At 36.3% G+C, this 20,280-nt stretch overlaps 1 protein-coding gene across 5 annotated transcripts in view; it reads right to left on the bottom strand.

Annotated features, from left to right (window-relative positions):
• Positions 1 to 20,280, bottom strand: part of NPHP3 (nephrocystin 3) — a 45,399-nt gene that overhangs the window by 14,164 nt on the left and 10,955 nt on the right. For 4 of the 5 annotated variants that reach the window (XM_081235636.1, XM_081235635.1, XM_081235637.1 and 1 more), the window contains 11 exons: positions 19,822 to 19,978; positions 17,177 to 17,251; positions 15,685 to 15,858; positions 13,641 to 13,744; positions 12,554 to 12,668; positions 12,156 to 12,299; positions 11,541 to 11,638; positions 10,391 to 10,493; positions 9,886 to 9,968; positions 8,328 to 8,466; positions 6,095 to 6,259 (listed from right to left, as the gene is read on the bottom strand). In XM_081235636.1, coding sequence (XP_081091762.1) covers positions 6,095 to 6,259; positions 8,328 to 8,466; positions 9,886 to 9,968; positions 10,391 to 10,493; positions 11,541 to 11,638; positions 12,156 to 12,299; positions 12,554 to 12,668; positions 13,641 to 13,744; positions 15,685 to 15,858; positions 17,177 to 17,251; positions 19,822 to 19,978 — 1,357 coding nt within the window. Of the gene's footprint in view, positions 1 to 6,094; positions 6,260 to 8,327; positions 8,467 to 9,885; positions 9,969 to 10,390; positions 10,494 to 11,540; positions 11,639 to 12,155; positions 12,300 to 12,553; positions 12,669 to 13,640; positions 13,745 to 15,684; positions 15,859 to 17,176; positions 17,252 to 19,821; positions 19,979 to 20,280 lie in introns of those variants that run through there. The other variant, XM_081235639.1, reaches the window with a different exon arrangement.

Genomic DNA, 20,280 nt, shown 5'->3' with positions numbered 1-20,280 from the left:
TGCCAATGTTTTAAATTTACTTACTTACTTACTTATATTTTTGGCTGCATGGGTGTTCATTGCTGCACGCGGGCTTTCTCTAGTTGTGGTGAGTGGGGGCTACTCTTCATGGCGGTGTGTGGGCTTCTCACTGCGGTGGCTTCTCTTGTTGTGGAGCACGGGTTCTAGGTACATAGGCTTCAGTAGTTGTGGCATGTGGGCTCAGTAGTTGTGGCTCACGGGCTCTAGAGTGCAGGCTCAGTCACTGTGGCACAGGGGCTTAGTTGCTCTGCGGCACGTGGGATCTCCCTGGACCAGGGCTTGAACCTGTGTCCCCTGCATTGGCAGGTGGATTCTTAACCACTGTGCCACCAGGGAAGTCCCGAGGTTTGTCAATTTTGTTTACCTTTTCAAAGAACCAGTTCTTGGTATTATTGATTTTTTCTATTGTTTTTTAAATCTCTATTTTATTTATTTCCTCTCTGATCTTTATTATCTCCTTCCTTCTGCTGACTTTAGGTTTTGTTGTTCTATTTCTAATTCTTTTAGGTGGTGGGTTAGGTTGTTTATTTGAGATTTTTCTTATCTCTATGAACTTCCCTCTAAGAACTGCTTTTGCTGCATCCCATAGATTTGGTATGGTTGTGTTTTCATTGTCATTTGCCTCAAGGTATTTTTAAATTTCTTCATTGATTTCATCATTGACCCACTGGTTTTTCAGTAGTATGTTGCTTAGTCTCCATGTAATTGTTTTTTTTTTTTCTCATTTCTTTTTCTGTGGCTGATTTCTAGTATCATGACATTGTGGTCAGAAAAGATGCTTGAAATAATTTCTATACTTTTAAATTTGTTGAGACTTGTTTTGTGCCCTAGTATGTGGTCAATCCTAGAGAATGTTCCATGTGCACTTGAAAAGAATGTGTATTCTGCTTTATTTGGGATGTAATGTCTTGAAAATATCAATTAAGTCTAACTGTTCTATTGAATCATTTAGGATCTCTGTTGCCTTATTGATTTTCTGTCTCAAAGATCTGTCCATTGATGTGAGTAGGGTGTTAAAATCTCCTACCATTATTGTATTCTCATCAATTTCTCCTGTTATGTCTGTTAGTATTTATTTTATGTATTTGGGTGCTCCTATATTGGGTGCATATATGTTGATGAGTGTAATATCCTCTCCTTGTATTGATCCTTATATCATTATATAGTGTCCTTCTTTATCTTTCTTTATAGCCTTTGTTTTAAAGTCTATTTTGTCTGATATGAGTATTGCAACCCCACTTTCTTGTTATTTCCATTTGCATGAAATATCTTTTTCCATCCCCTCACTTTCAATCTATGTGTGTCCTTTGCCCTAAAATGGGTCTCATGTAGGCAGCATATTGTCAGCTCTTGTTTTTTTCTCCAATCTGCCACTGTGTCTTTTGACTGGAGCATCTAGTCCATTGACAGCTGAGGTAATTATTGATAGGTATGTATTTATTGCCATTTTAAACCTTGTTTTCCCATTGATTTTATATTTCTTCTTTGTCTCTTTCTTTTTCTTTTTGTTTTTCCTTTCATGGTTTGATGGTTTTCTTTTGTATTATGCTTACGTTCTCTTCTTTTTGGTTTTTGTGAATCTGTTGTATGTTTTTGATTTATGGTTACCCTGTTTTTCAAGTACGTTAACCCCTTCCTATATCTACTTGCCTTAGACTGGTAGTTACATAGGCTCAAACACATTCTAGAAAAAAATCTACATTTTCTTATGCTCTTCTCCCACATTTTATGATTCTGATGTCCTCTTTTACATCTTCATGTTTGTCCTTTTGCTGTTCGTTGTGGTTCATGTGTGATTCTGTGAATCATCACTCTCACAGAAATTGTTTTTTTTAATCTGTGTACTGGCTTATTTAAGTGATTTACTTTCCAATTGTGGTTTTCTCTTCCCTAGATTCTTACTTCTTTTCTATTTAGATAAGATCTTTCAATATTTCCTTTAGTATAGGTTTAGTTTTTGCTTGTCTGAAAAATTCTTTATCTCTCCTTCTATTGTAAATGATTATCTTGGTGGGTGGAATTTCCTAGGTTGCAGGTTTTTCCCTTTCAGAACTTTGAATATATCTTGTCACTCCCTTCTGGCTTGCAACACTCCTGTAGAGAAATCAGCTGATAGCCTTATGGGGGTTCCCTTGTAATCAACTCTTTGTTTTTCTCTTGCTGCCTTTAGAATCCTCTCTTTATGTTTAACTTTTGCCATTTTTATTATAATATGTCTTGGTGTAGGTCTGTGTGGGTTTATCTTGTTTGGGACCCTCTGTGCTTCCTGAACCTGGATATCTCTTTCCTTCTTTAGGTTTGGGAAGTTTTCAGCCATAATTTCTTCAATCCCCTTTTCTCTTTCTTCTACTTCTGGGATCCCTATTATGCATAGATTGGCACACTTTATATTATCCCATATGTCTCTTATATTGCTTTCATTTTTTTTTTATTTGGCTTTCTGTCTGCTGTTCTGATAGGGTGATTTCCATTATTCTATCTTCCAGATCACTTATTCATTCTTCTGCATTATTCATTCTGCTATTCATTGTCTTTAGCTCAGTTTTCATTTCAGCAAGTGAATTTTCTAATTTTTCTTGGCTCTTCCCTATAGTTTCTAGTTCCTTTTTACAGTAGTCTGTATTTCTATCAATAGTCCTTCTTAATTCCTTCAGTATTTTCATTATCTCCTTTTTGAACTCAGTGTCTATTAGACTGAAGAGGTCTGTTTCATTGTTTGTTCTTTCAGAGGAATTCTCTTGATCTTTTAATTAGGAGTGGTTCCTGTGATTCATTTTACTTATATTTCTCTTGCTCTATGAGTTTAGGAGCAACAATTATCTACTGTGGTCTTGGAGGGCTATTTTTACATGGCAGCATCCCTGGGTAGGCTGTGTGGGTTTAATATTTTTTGTTGCAAGGCCATAAGAGAATACTATGAACAATTCATGCCAACAAATTCAACAACCTAGAAGAAATGGACAACTTTCTAGAAACATACAGCCCATTAAAACTGAATCAAGAAGAAATAGGTAACTTGAACAGACTGATAATTAGAAGTGAAATAGAATCTGTAATTTAAAAACTCCCTACAAACAAAAGTCCAGGGTCAGATGGCTTCACAGGGGAATTCTACTGAATGTACAAGGAAGAACTTATACCTATCCTTCTCAAACTCTTCTAAAAGACTGAAGAGGAAGGAACACTCCCAAAGACACTCTGTGAAGCCACCATCACCCTGATATGAAAACCAGACAAAGACACTACTAAAAAAGAAAATTACAGGTCAATATCTTTGATGAATATAGATGCAAAAATTCTCAACAAAATATTAACAAACTGAATCCAACAACACATAAAAAAGATCATATACCACAATCAAGTTGGATTCATCCCAGGGTCACAAGGATGGTTCAACATACGCAAATCAATCAATATGATACACCACATCAACAAAAGAAAAGACAAACATCACATGATCATCTCAATAGATGCAGAAAAAGCATTTGAGAAAATTCAATATCCAATCATGATAAAAACTCTTACCAAAGTGGGTATAGAGGGAACATATTTCAACATAATAAAAGCTATTTATGACAAACCAACAGCCAATATAATACTCAATGGTGAAAAGATAAAAGCTTTCCCGCTAAAATCTGAAAGACAAGGATGACCACTCTCACCACTTCTCTTCAACATACTATTGGAAGTCCTAGCCACAGAAGTCAGACAAGAAAAAAAGTAAAAGGTATTTAAATTGGTAGGGTAGAGTTGAAATTGTCATTATATGCAGATGACATGATACTACATATAGAAAACCTTAAAGACTCCACACAAAAACTACTAGAACTGATGAACAAATTCAGTAAGGTAGCAGGATACAAGATTAACATACAGAAATCCATTGCATTTCTTTACACTAATAATGAAACATCAGAAAGGGAATGTAAAAAAAAAACCCAAAACAATCCCTTTTAAAATCACATCCAAAAAAATAAAATATGGAGGAATAAACCTGACCCAAGAGGTGAAAGACTTTTATGCTGAGAACTACAAAACATTAATAAAGGAAACTGAAGATGATTCAAAGAAATGGAAAGATATCCCATGCTCTTGGATTGGAAGAATTAATATTGTTAAAATGGCCATACTACCAAAAGCAATCTACAGATTTAACGTGATCCTAATCAAATTACCCATGACATTTTTCAAAGAACTAGAACAAGTAATCCTAAAATGTATATGGAACCATAAAAGACCCAGAATTGCCAAAGCAATCCTTAGGAAAAAGAACAAACCCTCCCAGACATCAGACAATACTACAAAGCTATAGCAATCAAAAGCATGGTATTGGCACAAAAACAGACATATGAATCATTGGAACAGAATAGAGAGCCCAGAAATAAACCCAGACACCCACTGTCAATTAATCTTCAACAAAGGAGGCAAGAACATACAATGGGGAAAAGACAGTCTCTTCAGCAAGTGGTGTTGTAGAAGTTGGACAGCCACAATGTAAGTCAGTGAAGTTAGAACACACCCTCACACCATACACAAAAATAAACTCAAAATGGCTTAAAGATTTAAATATAAAAGACATGAGACCATAAAACTCCTGGAAGAGAACATAGGCAAGACATTCTCTGACATAAATCGTACCAATGTTTTCTTAGGTCAGTCTCCCAAGGCAATAGAAATAAAAGCAAAAATAAACAAACAAGACCTAATCAAACTTACAAGCTTCTGTACAGCAAAGAAAACCATAAAAAAACCAAAAAGACAACCTATAGACTGGGAGAAAATATTTGCCAATGATGTGACCAACAAGGGCTTAATTTCCAAAATATACAAACAGCTCATACAACTCAATAACAAAAAAACAGAATCAAAAAATGGGTGGAAGACCTAAATAGACATTTCTCCAAAGAAGACATACAGATAGCCAATAGGCACATGAAATTATCTCATCATTGTTAATTATGAGAGAAATGCAAATCAAACTACAATGAGGTACCACCTCACACGAGTCAGATGGCCATCATTAAGAAGTCTACAAATAACAAATGCTGGAGAGGGTGTGGAGAAAAGGGAACCCTCCTACACTGTTGGTGAGAATGTAAGTTGGTGCAGCTACTATAGAAAACAGTATGGAGATTCCTTAAAAAACTAAAAATAGAATTATCATATGATCCAGCAATCTCACTCCTAGGAATATTTCTAGACAAAACTATAATTCAAAAAGATATATGCACCCCTATGTTCACAATAGCACTATTTACAATAGCCAAGACATGGAAAAAATCTAAATGTCCATTGACAGATGGACATTCATGAAAAAGAATGAAATAATGCCATTTGCAGCATGGATGGACCTAGTGATTATCATACTAAGTGAAGTAAGTCAGAGAGAGAAAGACAAATACTGTATGTGGAATCTAAAATATGACAAAAATGAACATATCTGTGAAACAGAAACAGACTCACAGACACAGAAAACAGATTTGTGGTTTCCAAGGGGAAGGGGGGTGGGGGAGGGAAGGATCGGGAGTTTGGTATTAGCAGATGCAAACTAGTATATGGGAAAAAAAAAGTTATATTAGTCATTTTTTACTATGTGCTAGACATCATGTCTAGGACCTCACCAGGATCAATTAATTATTCACCACCTCAATTAATTATCTTTACAACCCCTGAGGTAAGCTGCAAACATCTGCCCAAGGCTCAGAGAACTTGCCCAAGGTTACATTAAGCTGTGAAGAGCTGGGCTGTGAACTGAGGCAGAGTGACTTACAGAGCCAAGTTCTTAAAACATATATAATATACCAGCAATTCAATGAAATATAAAATTGAAAAAACTACCTTTTAAAGTAATAGCCATTTCACAAAGGTACTTACTTCATAAGAATAATATTAGTCAAATTTTGTATCTAACCTAAAATCACTGGAAAAAATTTTTGTAATGCCAAATTTGAGATTTCAATTTTGTCTTATAATTGAAATATTTCAAATGATGTGGTATGATATAGCATAATACATATGCGATGATATGTGGACATTTCAATAAGTGAAAAAACCTTATTAAGATAACATTTACCTGTAGATGTTGAAACTTGAGCAAACCACAACCATAAGTCAACAAACACATTTTGTGTAAACTGTGAATAAGGGAGGTCAAGACAGCCCAGGATAGCTCAGGATAGAGTTCCATCAATTCTGATTCACTCACACCATTGTGACTAACATTTACAAGGCAGAGAATCTAGGGAGAAAAAAGAATTAACAATGATTATAAAGCACTTCTATTAGTAACTAACAGCCATTAAAATTTCCACAATTCTTTTAAACTTATTAACTTATTTGAATTTATCATTCGAGTGATTTAATAAACCAAGAAACAGATTTCTTAAAATAAAACACACTTTCCGGAAGGCACTAATAAGATAGTGTACATATAAAGTCTAGCACACCAAAGATAACACACATACAGAAAAAGTTTAGTGAAAATTAAAACTGCAGGAAATGTATTATTAAAACTAATGACAGAGTCCTGATTCTGGGAAGATGGTGGAAGAAAACAGTCCTCCCACTACAAATGCCTGTTAATGTCAGATAACATGTAACAAAACATTTCCAAAAGCACAACTGAACCTGCAGAAAAAAAAGGGAAATCCCCCAAGTATCCCAAATAAATAGGAAACTGAAAGTTAGAGGGCTAAGTGCTGGAGCTGCTGTCCCTGGGTGAAGTGGGGAGAGAGGATAAGCAGCACTCCCGTAACTTAGCTTGGGTTTTCACACCCACAGTCGGGATGGAAGGGGAGCCTTTAAGCTCTGTGAAGCAAGGAGTTGGAACTATGATAGAATGCTTGCCAACACAGGGACCTTTCAAAGGCTGTCCCCTTAGTGACGGAGTGCCTGAGGGAAACAGCCAACAGACAGAAGACTGTGGGCTTAGAGGCAGAATGAAAAGTCAAACCCAGGGGAACCCCCAACCTGAGAAATTGACATAAAAATGGATCCAGGTTAAAACTATAAGAGTTCCGCAAGGTTGCTAGTAAATTTCCAAAAATTAAATTGAATAATCAGAAACAAACAATTTTAAAATGTTATTTTAACTATAGAGTCCTTAGAAACAAATTTTAACAAAAGATGTTTAAGATTTTTATGGGGAAGAAGATAAAATGTTATTGATAATCATCATTCAAGAAGATGACTAAATAAATGGAGAGCTATTTAGCTTTCCATGAAGGAGAAGACTTATATGATAATTTCCCCCAACTTAGCCTCTAAATCCAATGCAACTACAATTAAAATTGCATATTGAGTTTGCATAGCACTTGCTGAGCCAATTCTAAAAATACATGTGGGAAATGAGCCAAGACAACTGTGGAAAATATTAAGAGGGGGTTTGCCTAACCAAATATCAAAGCTTACTTTAAAGTTCTAATAGTTAAGACAGTGGTATTGACAAGGAATAGTAAATTGGAACAGAACAGCCTAGAAAAAGACTCTTGTTTATATGTGAGCTTGATACTTGACAGATGGCATTCCAAATCAGTAGAAAAGATGTATTAAGTAAAATGAACAATTAACTAGCTGTATTTTAAAAGATTGAGAAGTAGGTTCCTGGGAATTCCCTGCCATGGCCCAGGTTCAATCCCTGGTCGGGGAATTAAGATCCCGCAAGTCGCGTAGCCAAAAAAAAAAAAAAAAAAGAAGTAGATTCCTTCCTCACACAATAAATAAAAATATACCATATGAGTTAAGGACTCACACATGAAGAACAAAATTATAAAATATTTTGAAGGGAAAAAAATATAAGAATACTTCTATGATAGCAAAGGATTAAAAAAAATAAGATACAACAGGCATAAGCCATGAAAGAAACTGTTGATAAATCTGACTTCATTAAAATAAAACTTTGTATAATGACACCATAAAGTTAAAAGACAAGAACAGGAAAAAGACACTGATTTGCAAACTCTATAACAAAGGATTTGTATTCAATATGTAGAACATTTAAAAACTCCTAACAGATCAACAAGAAAAAGTCAACTCCATTGAAAAATGGGTAAAGGAACTGAACAAGCAATTCACCTAAGAGGAAACAAGAATAACCAAGAAGCATGAAAAGATGAAAAATCTCCATGATAATCAGGAAAATGCAAATTCCCTGAGATATCACTTCTGGCCACAGCACACTATGGTAGTGGGTATAGTATATTCTCAAAACATATTTAGCATTACAAGGATTTATTGTTTACTTCAATTCACACACAAATACAAACAAGGCAAAATAATCTTCCCTTTATAAGTTTATTACATTTTACCTGTTTCATTAGTTCTTTATCCATATCATTTGTCATGGACTCCTGGATAGATCGAAGAACAAGTCTATATAATGAAACAGTATCTTGACACTGGAAACACTGAAGAAGGATTTTATCTAAATTGCTTGCTCTCCCAGCACTGTTGGAATTGAGAACAGATTTAATTTCTTATAGTCTGCCAACATCTGTGAAAAATTTGGGGTAAATAAAAACAGTGCTCTATTTTACCTCTATGTTTTGTACTGTTTAACTGATAACAACAGGAATTAAATAAAACATGACACAGGAAAACATTAGTTTTATGGGGCTGCTAGAGTCATCACAGTTATTTTAGTGTATTACCATTTAATTCAATTCAATAAATATATGTTGGGACTTAACTATGTGTCAAGTAACTACTATACATTATGAAACATAAAAATGAGTAAGACATGGTTCTTATCACCTAGAGGCATGCCGCCTACATACAGGAAGCAGGAAAATAATTATAAATAAGTATTATTAGTTAGCCATGCAAATTAAATTTTAAAAAATAGAACCAGAATTTGGAACACATCAGGCTAAAGAAAACCAGTAAATGGGGTTTGTTTTAAAATATTACACAATATTTACCGGTAGCTTCTTTTTTAAATACATAGATATGCAAAGAATAGGGAAAAAACAAAAAAAAATGGTTCCATAGTCCCTCTTAAAAGAGATAATTTCAATAACTATTATGAAATGCATGACTCTTGAACTGTACTTATGCAAGCCACTGATGTTCACAGATGTACCGCCACAACTCTGGGAACAGCGAAAATATCAAATATCATGGACAATTCAAAGTTTCAGAAGATTTTTTTTGTTTCAAATTTGGTGCTTCAGGTGAGAATGTGGAATTAGGAGACAAGAGTACTTAATTTAGTGTCTAGAATATGAGTTGTGCTAGGATTACAACCTACTGTGATAAATACCAAAACAAGTGTTGATCTTGTTTACCTCTGGTTGCGAACAGACAAAGCAGGTGAGGCTGTACTGAAGAAGTAAAAGTAGTAAAACTCTCTACTGCTTATCTAAAGGCAAATTATGAATGGATTTCTAAAATAGAAGACCAATTGTAAGATGAAAGGTTTATCAGGACGTGGGAACAGAGACAATTAAAACTTCCTACCTACATACCTACCTACTGATAGTGAAAGACACCTGAAATAACATTTTTATGCCTTAGTTGTCTCCTCACTTTCTCAAAGCTAGAGGCCTCAAGGAGGCAACAATGAGCACTCCTGGGTGGGCCCCAAATTGAGGTCAAAGATGGCCTTCTTTTGCAACCTCCAGTCAGGAGAAGGTTATTGTGATGAAAACCAGACAGATATACCCAACAAGTTCTGATATTCAAGGACTAGCAGCAATCTTCAGTCATAGGTCACATTCTCACGGTAGTTAGTATCACTGTTAGAATAAACAGAATCTTAGTGGCCCAAGATTGTCATAATGATCAGTTTTCAGATTCACACAGTGAAGAAGCGTTCTGCAGCAAACACAAACATGCTGAAGATGACATAAAATAACCACCACTTACCATGCAATCATTTTGCCGAAAAGAGTGACATAAAGGGCATTGCAGGTTGTAGCAGAACGACAGTGTCGTTCTAGCTTCTTCTCCTGCACCAGTTTACCAAAAAACAAAACAGAAACACAAAACCACCCTGGAATTAAGTGGTCTTTACAACCAAGCCATCAACAAATATCCCTGCAGAAATAACACGGTTCCTGCCACCTCATCAGCGGCATCACTGCCGTGTGGTACTGGACCACAGATGCTGTCAACATGCAAATGCTTTTTTGCTTTTAAAATACTGCTTAATATAATATAGTAAACCTTAAGACCAAAGTCTTTTTTATTGCTTCTTCTATATCTGTTATTAGTTTAAGAGTAAATGCATTTAAGAAAGTAATTATTACTAAGTTCCAATTTTCCTTAGAACCATATAGAGTACTATATTGAATTTTAAGTCTCATATAAGGTGTTTTTATAAGGAAAGCTATAGAGAGTAATAGAAAGCAGCAAAATTAAAAATACTTACCTGCTCTTTACTCAGTTTAATGTCTACAGAGTGGCATTCTGCGATTATAATAGATTTTGCATCTTTCGGATTTAAAGGGTCAAGATGAAGTGTAGGCCACAACCTTTTATTTAAAGAAAAGAAAAATGAAATTCTCTTTTAATAATACAACAAAGCTGTAATCTACCCACAAGACAAGTCAAAGTCCATTACAAGAATTAAATTTTTATACTGCCTTCATAAAATAAAATTAATCTGTTAATCATATTAATAGTATTTCATTTTTTAGCAATTAATCACAACAAACACTGTTATAAACAGCTTATACACGAAGTGTATAACATTTCCAGTTCTATGTTCTATACCATCAGTAAAACAACACAGGTATTAGTGCCTGTGAGGAATAGTGTCAGACAGTCTTCGTCCACAGGTTACTTGTAATCCAATTAGAATTTACACCCTACAACATCCATTCTCAATGGGGTGCTGAAAATTGTTTGTTGGGGAGGGGAAATCTTACTCTCTTTATGCATAAAGCACAAATATACACACATATCTGTTTATATTCATGAATCGATATATGATGTATGTACGGTATTAACACTTCTTGGCAGGTGATTAGGAAGAAAATCACTAAAGGGCTCCTAGGGTGGGGAGGCAAAAATAGGTCAAGAAACACTGCCTTACAGAACTCAACCACTGCATCCCTTTTTGAGGACTGTTAAGGTGAGCTTGCATTTCAGGACCACAGGTCTCTGGTCTATTTTTCCTAGCCCAGCCTTCCCCATTTTCCTCACCCATAAATTTAACTGCCTACTAGACATCACCAATTGGAGCTACAATCGGCAACTCAAACAAACCATGTCCAAAGACAAAAGTCATGACCTTTGCTCCACAAACCTGCCCATCCTTTGTGTTTCCCATCTCAGTTCATGGAACCACAGTTTACTTAATTTCTCAGGCCAGAAACCTGGGAGCTATCCTAGCTTTCTTTCTCACATCTCTGATCTAACCTCCCACCAAATCCTATAGATTGCATCCTTTTCTTGAATTAGTCCACTTCTCCCCATCCTCACTGACATCATATGAAAAATATGACATATCAAAAACCTTTCTTTGTTTATACTTTAAAAGTTTCATGTAATCTGAAAGAATTAAATTTAGCACTTACCTCCATGCTGGAGGGCATGTTTCCACATTCACAGAAACAATTACTCTTACATTCACTGGCAGTGGATCTATCAGCCATTTCATGTGCTTTTCAACTTGCTTAAAAATATAAAAACAAAATTCCATCTATTAATTCAAAATATTTCAAAAGCAACCCAATAACAGCTCCCCAAGTAAAATGAAATTCTCATTAAATTTCTCATTATTATTAAGGATAAAATCTTATTTTTTGGATGATTTATCTCAGAATATTAGAAGAACAAGTGGCAAAACACTACTATCACTGATCTGAATTCTGGGCATGTAAGGAAATGTCAAGGCCCTAAAACCATGTCAAAATGAACAATATTTGCTAGTTGTGAAAATACAGTTGGTCCTTCCCAATAAGATACTAGCATCTACTGGCATATATATATATATATATATATATATATATATATATATATATATATATATATTTATCCACATGCTCCCTCTCTAGAAATTAAGCAGAAATAAAAGAAACAACATCAACATTTTCTTCTCACAAACATATGATTTAAATGTTTGCTATAGTCACTACTACTATTTTTGTCTCTTTCTGAGTATATCAATAGGTTAAAAAGTGAAAACATACCTGAATTTGATCTATAGAATCAATAATGATGATGATGCTGCCTTGATGACGGGCAGAGAGTTTTTCCAGCCAATGTGGAAATTCTTCCAGAAGCTTAGCAGGATCCAATGTCAGAGCAGATACTGACCAAGAATGCTGCATCAACTACAAGGTGAGAACACACGCAAATTAAAGTAGCTACACTGTATCACAACTGGTAAGAAATATTTCTGTCTGAATTTTAAACCAAAATTGTCACCAAAAGGACCCAACTGCATTGAGTATAATTTTTAACCTTATGCAAAACCAAAACAAATGTGTAATACTGAAAACTGGTTTATCATCAGGTACTCAGGCCTGACAACTTCTGAATCTAAATAAAAATTCTGATAACTCCAAAAGACAGTGTATTTTTCTACCTTTAGAGTCAGTCGTTTAATAATCAAGGAAGACTCTGAGCTGGTTGACATGGGCCTCCCCACAAAATGAGAAAGAATTAGTGTGTTAGGGGAATTCTTCTGTTGTAACTGGATCCTGAAAGAAAAAGACCTTTTATAAGACTGATGAAGCTCCTTTACAGTCAACAAAAAAAGAATTCACAATGCATTAAGCATCAAATGCTACCTGTTAGTAATTACATGGTCAGTCAATTTTGAATTAATATGGGAAATTTCCATTTTTACACCACTTTTAGATTCTTTTAAATAAACCATTAAAAATTATAGCTTCATTTTAATTACAAATTGGTGTTACTAACGTAAACCAAAACACTATACATTTGAGGTTAAAGTATTAGTAAAATGAGCATTAACCTTTAATTACAAGTATGTTATTAAAGGAAAAAGGAAGTTTCTTTGTTAAGTACAAAAATAGTATTTCCAAACATAACTCTGAATAAAAGGGCAATAAAAAGGAAACAACATACACTAACTCCTCAATGTAGATAATAACTATGAGTGAAAGGAAATGGTCTTACCACTTGTTTTTCAATAATATGCTGAACTAAAATAAAACTAAGAGCTTATTAGCTTATATGAACCTTAGTCCATAATTTGAAGAACTAGTTTGCATTCATAGTAAAGATTATCCTTTATTTTGATATTCTTTATGATTTATTCTACTCTAGTCAGTCTTTGTCTTGTTTCAAATATTTAAAATCCCAATGAAACTTTTAAGATGAAGCCAGTAATTGAAAATAAAGGTACATGCCTCTATAATTCACCTAACTCCATGCCACAGTGACCACTCCCTTAGCTCTGACCTACATAATTTATGTAAACAATCACAAATGCTCACATTTCCTATTCCTTTCTCATTCTGTATCTTCTCTCTAACTTTCAAATTGTATATATCTCAGGGCATGAGTCTGTTATATTACTCCTTTTGCTTTTTTAATGTTCAGTACAGGCCCTGAAGCAAGGTAGACATTCAATAATTCATATTGTTGAACAAATTCAGTAATTCAAATGATGACAACGATAACAATTTAATTGCACTGAATCATACCACTTTGATAAAAGAAGGGACTTTCCAGAGCCTGGTCCTCCAGATACAAGAAGGGGTGGAATTGGTGCTGGTGCTGCCACTAGATCATTAAGGCGTTGGTAATACTAGAAATAAAAATGAATTTGAATTGTGAAGAGCATGCCTCTTAGAATAATAAATAGAGTCAATTTCTGATTATCCTCTGAAATCAGTGGAGAAAAGCCACATGAAAAAATGAAATCTACTTTTAATCAATAGCACCCTCATAATTGCTTATTTTTATGGCTGGTCAAATATGTCCAAAGTAGTAAACTAAGAATGGGCCCCAATTTCTCCTACCATAGTATTAATGGATGAGGGGCAACCTTTCAGATCCCCATGGGGCTTTGCTCCATTCAGATGTCCTGCAGAACGCTGCAGGGAGACTACTGCATTACCCCAAGTTCCTGAACCATGGAAAGTACCACAGGTGGCCTTGAGGGCACCAGCAGGCATCGTACATCTCCTGGTCAGAAGAACACCTGTCCTGGAGACCATCTCAGTTTCCAGAGAAACAAGAGAGGGTCTTGTCTGGGGCCTTGGAGTCTCCCAACATGCTACTGAGAACCAAGCTAGGACACCTGAGATCTTTCTGAAATTGCATGTGTTCCATGCAAAGTCCGAGAACTCCTATTTCCTAGGCTTTCCCCAGATAGGAAAACCTCATTCAGAGCTGAAAAGGACATGCTCAGAAAACGGAAATATCTCAGTCGTTATAAAGGAGTTTCCAAAGTCATCTTGGGGGTTAGGATGTTTATTAAGTGTACTAGTGGTCTAAATGATAGCTGATGAGGAATCAAAAGAATGTGTAATAAATAAGTAGTTTATGCGAGCTTTAGGGTAAAAGAAATTTCCAGCAACTACAATAAATAATGACTTGGTATAGTTTTTCAATCAATTTTTCTGTTTGTCATATCATATTCTGCAGGAATTCAAATATTTCTCATAGAAATGATACTTCTCAAGAAGAAAAGGGCTTAATTGATTTATGACCTTGTAAATCCTAACAATTTAGTTCATGGTCCCAACTAAAGCCCATTTATAGACCCATGTTTCCCACATTAAGACCCCTTGCCATAGAAGAAAGCATAGGATTTGGAGCCAGAAGACCTAGGTTAAAATCTCACATCTGCAATCTACACCCTGTATGCTCTTAGGCAAACTATAATCTGGACCTTAGGTTCTTCATTTATATAATAAAATAGTGATAGCAATGCCTGTCTTATAAAATGACAACAATTTAACATTTACCATATGCCAGGTACCGTGCCAAGTGCTTTATGTGCATGACCTGATTTAGTCCCCCAAACAACCGTGTGAGATAGGTGTTATTAGTTATCCTCATTTTACAGACAAGAAAGTCAAAGTTTAGAGCTAAGTAACTTGATCAAAATCCATAGTGAGGAAATGGTGGAACCAGGGCATAAACACTGACAGTCTAAATTATGAAAGTCATTAAAAATCCTATAAAAATACAGCTGTTAGTGACAACTACTGTAATATTCTTTAAGATATTAGTTCTTATATTAATTTTTAAATATTATTAAGTATTTTTGAACTTGAATGCAGATTCTTTGTGCACTTCTAGTTTTGTTTATTTGCTTAGATATTTAAGCATGCTGAAGGACTGACCTGCCTACTGAATTAACTACTCTGCTTTGTTTTCTGAATGTTTGATATTTTGATTCCTCCAAGAATTGGAACAATAGAGAGCCTTACTATTTTTATCAAGTTTCCTAGTTATCCTAAACTTGGTCTGGTGAATTGCAGATGGTAGCATAATAAACATGTAGTTGATAAATCCTAATCTGTAACTAAACATGGTTGATATTCATAAGTATATTTGAATCTCACACATCTTTCATATGATACAAACCTAAGCACATGTCTCAACATGGATAATTAAGCCATGAGGGCAGATACTAACACAATCCTTAACCTTGACTATAATTAGGTGAAACCACAATTATGATACAGCCTTTCAGCAGCAACTGATCTTTGTTGGAACAATACTCCAAATGCTTACTTTCTCGAATCCCAACTCATGGGCTGAATTTGAAGCCTGCTGAAAAGCTTCCATTTGCTCTTGTTCATCATGTATGTCCCACAGAACATCACCAAAATCATCTTCTTCTGGAATAGAATCTTCACTGCCCAAATCCTTAGCTTCCAGGTCTGTATTTTCAAAGCCCAGGATGTCCTGAACACCAAGAGCAAGCACACAAAAGCAAACAAAGGAAGTAAAGACCTTGTACAGTACTGTCAGCACACAGGCCTAAGGTGGCCCTCACCTACCTCGGAGGGCAAGCCCAAACCTATGGCCTTTGTATGGTACCTCCAGGGATCAATTTATAACTATAAAAATAAGCAATAGTTTAAAAATAAAGAAAAGAAGTAAAGAAATATTAAAATAATAAAAACAAACATCACTCTCATTCATTAAAAATAAAGTTAGAGGGAATCTGGTTTCTGAAAAACGTTACACAATATCTTTGGTTATATCTGGCTGGTGAACAATTTTAAAGACCGTGCTAATGCCTAAGAAATATGCTGCTTTACATTTTTACAAGCATTTAATTACTAAGATGGGGTTTCTTGATATCAAATATCTCTGCTATAATGTCTAGTCTTTATATTAATCACTGAAAATATGTTGTCCTACAAATGGTAAAGTTGGTCAACATGTCCATTTTCACTTACTGCCATTTACTCTGTTCAATTCATCTTATTTTGGGGCTCACTCTTTTTCTGTGATAACAAATCTGCATACTTGTAACACAAGTTAATTTTAAAAAGTAATTTAATCCCTTACTTCTCAAATAGGGTCCCTGGTACCCTGAGGGAGGGGCCAGCAGGTAAGGATAAACACAAGCTAAACATCTGGTGCCCGTTTTACTTGAAGATAGGGAATTCTTTTTCTTTTTCGCATCATTATTAGAATTTTTGCTGATACATAACTTTAAATGATTTTTAATATTAAAAAAGACAGGTAAACATCAAGCAGAATATATAATTCACATAAAGTTTCAAGATAATACTGAGACATCATAGAAACTTTCAGTTTGAGACACCTCTGTGATCCATGATCTCAGACACCTAGAGGTGTGTTTTCACCCCTCTCTATTGCTAGGGGGATAATGTGGTAGAAAAATTCAAGACAGATTTTTCTAATATACAAAAACTCAAGGTGCACACAGAATCTAAGGAGACTCTCTGTTGAATAGGATGAACATTATCCCTCATATACTTCCTTTTTACCTACCACTTTTGTAATCCATTTTATACTTAATGGATATTAAAACATCAAATCGTTTGTGAGGCAACTGAGAGATACAGATACATGGTACTGGGAATAACACAATAATACCACCAGATGGACTCTTGCCAGAAAAGAGGGCACTTTACCCCGGTATTGTTTTCAAAAAAAACAAACAAGTGCTTTTCTCTGGAAAACCCAATTTTATAGAAATCACTCTTAAGATATTTGAGAAGAAATCTTACAGGGAATGCACATTTACCTGTTTAATAATCTTTTCTACATAAATATAGGTTTTACAGACTCCTTCTGCAGGATCTCCTGAGTGATCAATGATCTGGGGGGAAAAAAAGAAGTTTAACAACAAGAAAAAAACAAGACTAACAGGAGGAGGGGTCGGTAAACACTTTTAGAGTGCTTATATGTTAGGAACTGTTCTAAGTACTTTGCGTATATTAGCTCATTTACCCTCACAACCCTAGGAGGGAGGCACTGTTATTCCCTCCATTTCATAGAAGAGGAAACTGAGGCAAGTTAAAAAACTTGTCTAAGGTCACACAAGGGATTTAGTGTGAACAATGTTGCAAATAAAACAAAAGGTATGCTTTCTTTTTTGCTTATGTGTCCATCTGAGAAAGTGACTGGAGTTGGTGATACCAAAACTCTGTCCAGGACCTGGTGTCACCACTGAAAGTCCACTTTGGTCTGGATGATGCACACAGCTGCTCATTTTGACATGTGACAGCAGGAACCTGTTAAGGAACCAGATAGGTGGGATGGTGTGTGCTGGGGCCCTGGTAGCAGCATCTGCGCTCCCATGGTGCGTAGTGAGGCCATGGAGCCTCTGTCCCTGCCAGCACTTGGATGCAAACAGAAGTAAATTTTATCATGTGGAGCAGACAGTGTGGAAAATATTCCTAAGTTTGGCTTGATTCCTTTCAGCTCACAGCCTTGGGGGAAATAGTTTTTGTTTTTTTCTTCTTGTCCTATAACCTGAACACATAGGTTCATATAAAAACCCTCCCTGAATAGTGCTTGCTTTCTGCCTGTTTGTTTCGGAAGGGTAACCAGGGTAACCTGAGGAAACATGGAAGGGTTGGGGTCCCAGGCTGTAGTGGTCAGAGGGAACCAACCTTTCATTCGTGGGAGACAATGGGGCCCCCTCTGCTTTCCCCTGTGGGCTGGGGCCTGGCACACAGTAGGTGCTCAGCAAATCTGTGGGTTACTTATGGAATGATCCAGAGGAGTGGTGGGGGGAGGAGCCATGTGCCAAGGCTGAGGGCAGCTCCACGACCTCTTCACTTGGGGGACAGGTCGGGGAGCCGGTACAGAGGACAAGGCAACCCCCCCCCACTGTCACTCTCAGTTCCTCCCCTGCTTGGCTGGGGGGCTTGGCCCACGGTGAAAGGAATGGTCTTTTTTCAGGAAAATTCCAATGGCTGAACTCTCTCACTTCTGCTTCAGGTAAGAACTTGTGGATACCTTGCTAATCAATTCACCTTTTTGGGTATGAACATTCCAAAGCTGGGAAAAGCCCAACACCAGCCTTTATTGTTTTAATCACTCTGCTGAGTGTCCCTTCTCTTGATGTCCTGAATAAAGGTCATGGTTTTTTTTTGTAAACACACAGACACACATATACACACATACACATGTGTACACACATGTATGCATGCCTACACACTGACCCACACACATGAGTTAAACAGCTACTTTAATTTCATCTTATGTATTTCTGTACCATTCAATACCCATAACCTTCAAAATCCATCTTTATGCCAATAAAGCAAAGAAGTTTATCCTACATTTAAATTTATAATCATAGTAGAGAGATCTTATTTGACTCATATATAAAAAAATTCATCCTCTAGTATACTAATTTTTAAAAGCAACATTTATAGAACAAATAGAAAAAAGATAAAGATTAATATCTTTCGTTGTGGCACCTAGTGAACTAGGCTGGTACTAAAATAATTCAAACGAATGAAATGGCTCTGGAGATTAACTGTAATAAAAATGTACTCTTGTCTTAGACTCTTCACTGTGTTATGCTGGCCTCAAGAAAAATGCCTGTACTCATATTTGGTCTTATTTTCTGGCTAGGCATAGAGAAACAGAAACTTCATCAAAATCCTAGAGTTGTTTTTGATTGTATTCTTAACACTAACTATAAACATTTACCAAGTTATCTCAGCATGCAGTAATGCAAAGCCTGTAATCTCTATTCTAAAATATATCCCACCATGCATCTAGGGATGATCAAATCCTTCTACTCATCAACAGTTTTTGGCTTTTCCCAATGCTTGCAGGAAAGGCTACCATGAAAAGGCTCCTCCTTACACTAATCCTTGGTCAATAATAGATAGAAGGACTCTGTGCTTGGGAAAAAAGCACAGTAGAGATTCTGATTTATCCACTTACAGATCATACACTATTTAGGCACATATCGCTGTTGATGCCTCTCTTTCTCTCATAGTCCACAACTAATCTGTTAGGAAATCTATTGGCTCTGTCAAAATTTAACCAGAATCCTACTGCTTTTTATCACATCCTCTACCACCACCCTGGTCTAAGCCACCAGCATCTCTCACTTGGATGACAGCAACAGCTCTCCACCTCTGCCCTATCCCACTACCTTCCCTCCAAACCACAGTCAATTCTCAACACAGCAGCCCAGGAGAGTCTTGTCAGAATAGCATTTCTTCCTCTTTGGTTAAATCCTTCAACGGCTCCCCACCTCACTCTAAGTAAAAAAAACAAGGTTCTTCAGCGTCGGCCCCCATGGCTGCTCCTACTCATGTCCCCTCACTTGCTCTGCTCCAGCCCCACTGGCTTCCTTCCTCTCCCCAAACACGCCAGCACCTCTCTCTGCCAAGCATGTTCTTAAAAACAACCTATGAATTTTACCTTGGCTTTGTTGGTCTTGTTCAGGTTAGAAACTTGATCAATCAGGTGCTGGACAGAGTCAGAACTGACTTTCCCATCCTCCAAACGATGATAAATTAATCGTGGTTTGCCTTCAGTGTTTTTCAGAAAAGCTTCTTCACAGTCTTCCAATAACAGGCTAGATTGGAAATCAGTATTTCTTGTGCTATACTGCACTGTGGCAGCACACAGTTAGTCAATTAACCTAAGTGCCAAGAAGGGGGATTTACTACAATGACAAGTGGCCAGAAAAGGCCCCGCTGCAGAATAAGTGAAACTTTCCAAAAATGGATGTTTTTTTTTTTTTTGCGGTACGCGGGCCTCTCACTGCCACGGCCTCTCCCATTGCGGAGCACAGGCTCCGGACGCGCAGGCTCAGCGGCCATAGCTCTGTGGCCCAGCCGCCCCGCGGCATGTGAGATCCTCCCGGACCGGGGCACG

This window comes from Mesoplodon bidens, assembly GCF_964165515.1.
Source record: "Mesoplodon bidens genome assembly, chromosome: 5".
Classification (NCBI taxonomy): Eukaryota; Metazoa; Chordata; class Mammalia; order Artiodactyla; family Ziphiidae; genus Mesoplodon; species Mesoplodon bidens.
The sequence above is the reverse complement of the archived record's forward strand: the minus strand, read 5'-3'. Positions and strand labels throughout refer to the sequence as shown.